At 38.6% G+C, this 2,435-nt stretch overlaps 1 protein-coding gene across 1 annotated transcript; it reads left to right on the top strand.

Annotated features, from left to right (window-relative positions):
• Window positions 1-135: 135 nt before the first annotated feature.
• Window positions 136-2,158, top strand: LOC17874213 (E3 ubiquitin-protein ligase RNF14; the record flags this gene model as incomplete). Its single annotated transcript, XM_006279019.2, has 6 exons — window positions 136-210; window positions 294-804; window positions 909-1,279; window positions 1,374-1,603; window positions 1,691-1,856; window positions 1,950-2,158. Coding segments are annotated over 6 exons (1,482 nt in total), but the record flags the coding sequence as incomplete, so codon positions are not given.
• Between the last annotated feature and the right edge of the window lie 277 nt (window positions 2,159-2,435).

Below are 2,435 nucleotides of genomic sequence, written 5' to 3'. Positions count from 1 at the left end.
TTATATATATATATATATATATATATATATATATATATATATATATATATACATTTCCTCCTTGTTACCAATTAGTTTCTCTCTTTGCCAAAGGCTGGCTGACTTAACTGGTTTTCATAAACCTAATTCTTGCAGCTTCTGGTACTGAGGTCCATTTATAACGAAAACATGTTCATCTTTGATCGTCATAAAGATATGCGATACTTTCAGGTCAAGAAATAATCTTTCTATCTACAGGTTTCATATCGATATTGTGACATAGAAATTGTTCTCATAGTCTATTTATTTTGCAGCTTCATGTACACGTTGATGCTACTAGTGAATATACCGTCTCTGCAGAGCTTAACTTGAATGATGATGCAAGCCAGGACTCTAAGGGTTTCTTATACTCTTTCAAGGCCCATCACCTTCCGCCCATTGTCCTGTCATGCTTACTACCAAAGACCTATCCCAGCCACTTACCGCCTTATTTCCTAATTAGTGTTCAGTGGATGAACCCTGATACGATTGCAAGTCTCTGCTCCGCTCTGGACTCGATATGGATGCAACAGCCTGGGCGAGAAGTCCTTTACCAATGGATAGATTGGCTACAGAACTCATCACTTTCTCATCTTGCCTTTGATGAGCAGATTCTTCTTGGTCCTTATGGTGCTGTTTCATGTACCAGAGATAAGCGTGCTGTTTCTGGAAGCTGTTCCCCAGATTCAGATATTCCTTATATCAAGAGTTATGACGAAGGAAAACGCCGTGATAGCTTCCTTCGGGGCTTCCACGAGTGTGTTATATGTTTCTCTGAATATGCAGGTAAAAACAATTTCTTCATCATATCTTTCTACTTTAGTATTGTGGGTTGGTTGAATTCTAGCTGCTTGACCCTTTTTCTCCGTATTTCTTTCCACCCTTGACAGGTTTTGACTTTGTTAAGCTACCGTGCCAGCATTTCTTTTGTATGAAATGTATGAAGATCTATGCTAAAGGCATAGTTAAAAAACTTCAGTGTCCGGACTCGGAATGTGGAGAGATTGTCCCGCCAGGTATATTGAAGAAGTTGATGAGCGATGAAGCGTTTGAAAGCTGGGAAACTCTTATGATGCAGAAAACACCGGAATCAATGACTCGCATTACTTACTGTCCTAGATGTGGAACACAATGCATAGAGGACGAGGATCAGCTTGCTTTATGCTCCAAGTGCCACTTCAGTTTCTGTACGCTTTGCAAGGGAAAGAGACACGTGGGTGTTGCTTGCATGAGCCAGGAACGTAAGCTTCAAATCTTGCAGGTATCATTATTGTGCCTTTGATCAATCACTACATTTCTCTTTGTTATACCCAGATAATCATAAACCAGTCTTTCTTAAATGTAAATATATTCAGGATCGTCAGGGTTATGCTCTTCTTGGAGTCGAACAAAGGCGGAAAGATCAAGAAATTATCAATGAGATTATGAGTGTGAAGGTGATAATGGAAAGCGCTAAACAATGCCCATCTTGCAATATAGCCATCTCTAAAACTGGAGGCTGTAACAAAATGCTCTGCAACAACTGTGGCGAATACTTTTGTTACCGTTGCAACAAAGCTATCATCAATGGTTACGCACATTTCAGGTTAGTGATGTTACATATATAATAAAATAGCTACACCTGTGTACATACCATCTTGGAGCTAAATAAACCCTCTCTTTTTGGGAAAAGCGAGGGAACATGTGAACTGTTTCCACAAGAGGCGATCCAAGAATGGAATGATAGGGTGAATGAGCGACAAGTCATTGGACGAATTCAAGCTCAACTGTATCCACAACACGGTCAGTTTCCACAACGCGGCCAAAGATGTCCTAGTTGCCGCCAGCTTAATGCAAAGGTAAAAATCCAATTTGGTTTCATCAAGCCAATGAATTATGGGTTTGGAGGGTTCACGAGAGATGCAATGATTCTTGATTTGGTGTTTGTGTAGGTGGGAAACAACAATCATTTGTTTTGTTGGGCATGCCATTCACATTTCTGCTATATTTGCAAGAAAGTGGTGAAGAAATGTTCTCAGCATTATGGACCAAAGGGTTGCAAGCAGCACACCGATGGATAAAGGCCAGAAGATATATTGTAAACTCTCAGATACTGATCACAAGTGGCAACTTCCTTTAATAATAGAAATGTAGTTTTGCATGAGGAAACGTTTTACTATTTCCTTTTATGGGATGATGATTCTGTTGGGGAATTAGTGAGTCAGAGTCTCAGAGAAATATTGGAAAGGAAGAAAAAGTGCTTAATGGTCTACGTTAAATTCGGTTTTTAGTTTGATTAATTACTAGTATTTTCTCAGTGATACAAACATAATACCCTGAAAGAAAGAAAAAAACCTTATCCTAGATTTAAATCTGCAGTGGCAACATTTTATTTAGTTAATTTTAAATTTACATTTTTCTAGAATTGATTAATTTGG

Source organism: Capsella rubella, unplaced genomic scaffold, assembly GCF_000375325.1.
Source record: "Capsella rubella cultivar Monte Gargano unplaced genomic scaffold, Caprub1_0 scaffold_245, whole genome shotgun sequence".
NCBI lineage: Eukaryota > Viridiplantae > Streptophyta > Magnoliopsida > Brassicales > Brassicaceae > Capsella > Capsella rubella.
Note: the sequence above shows the minus strand (reverse complement) of the source record. Positions and strands in the feature narration are given on the sequence as shown.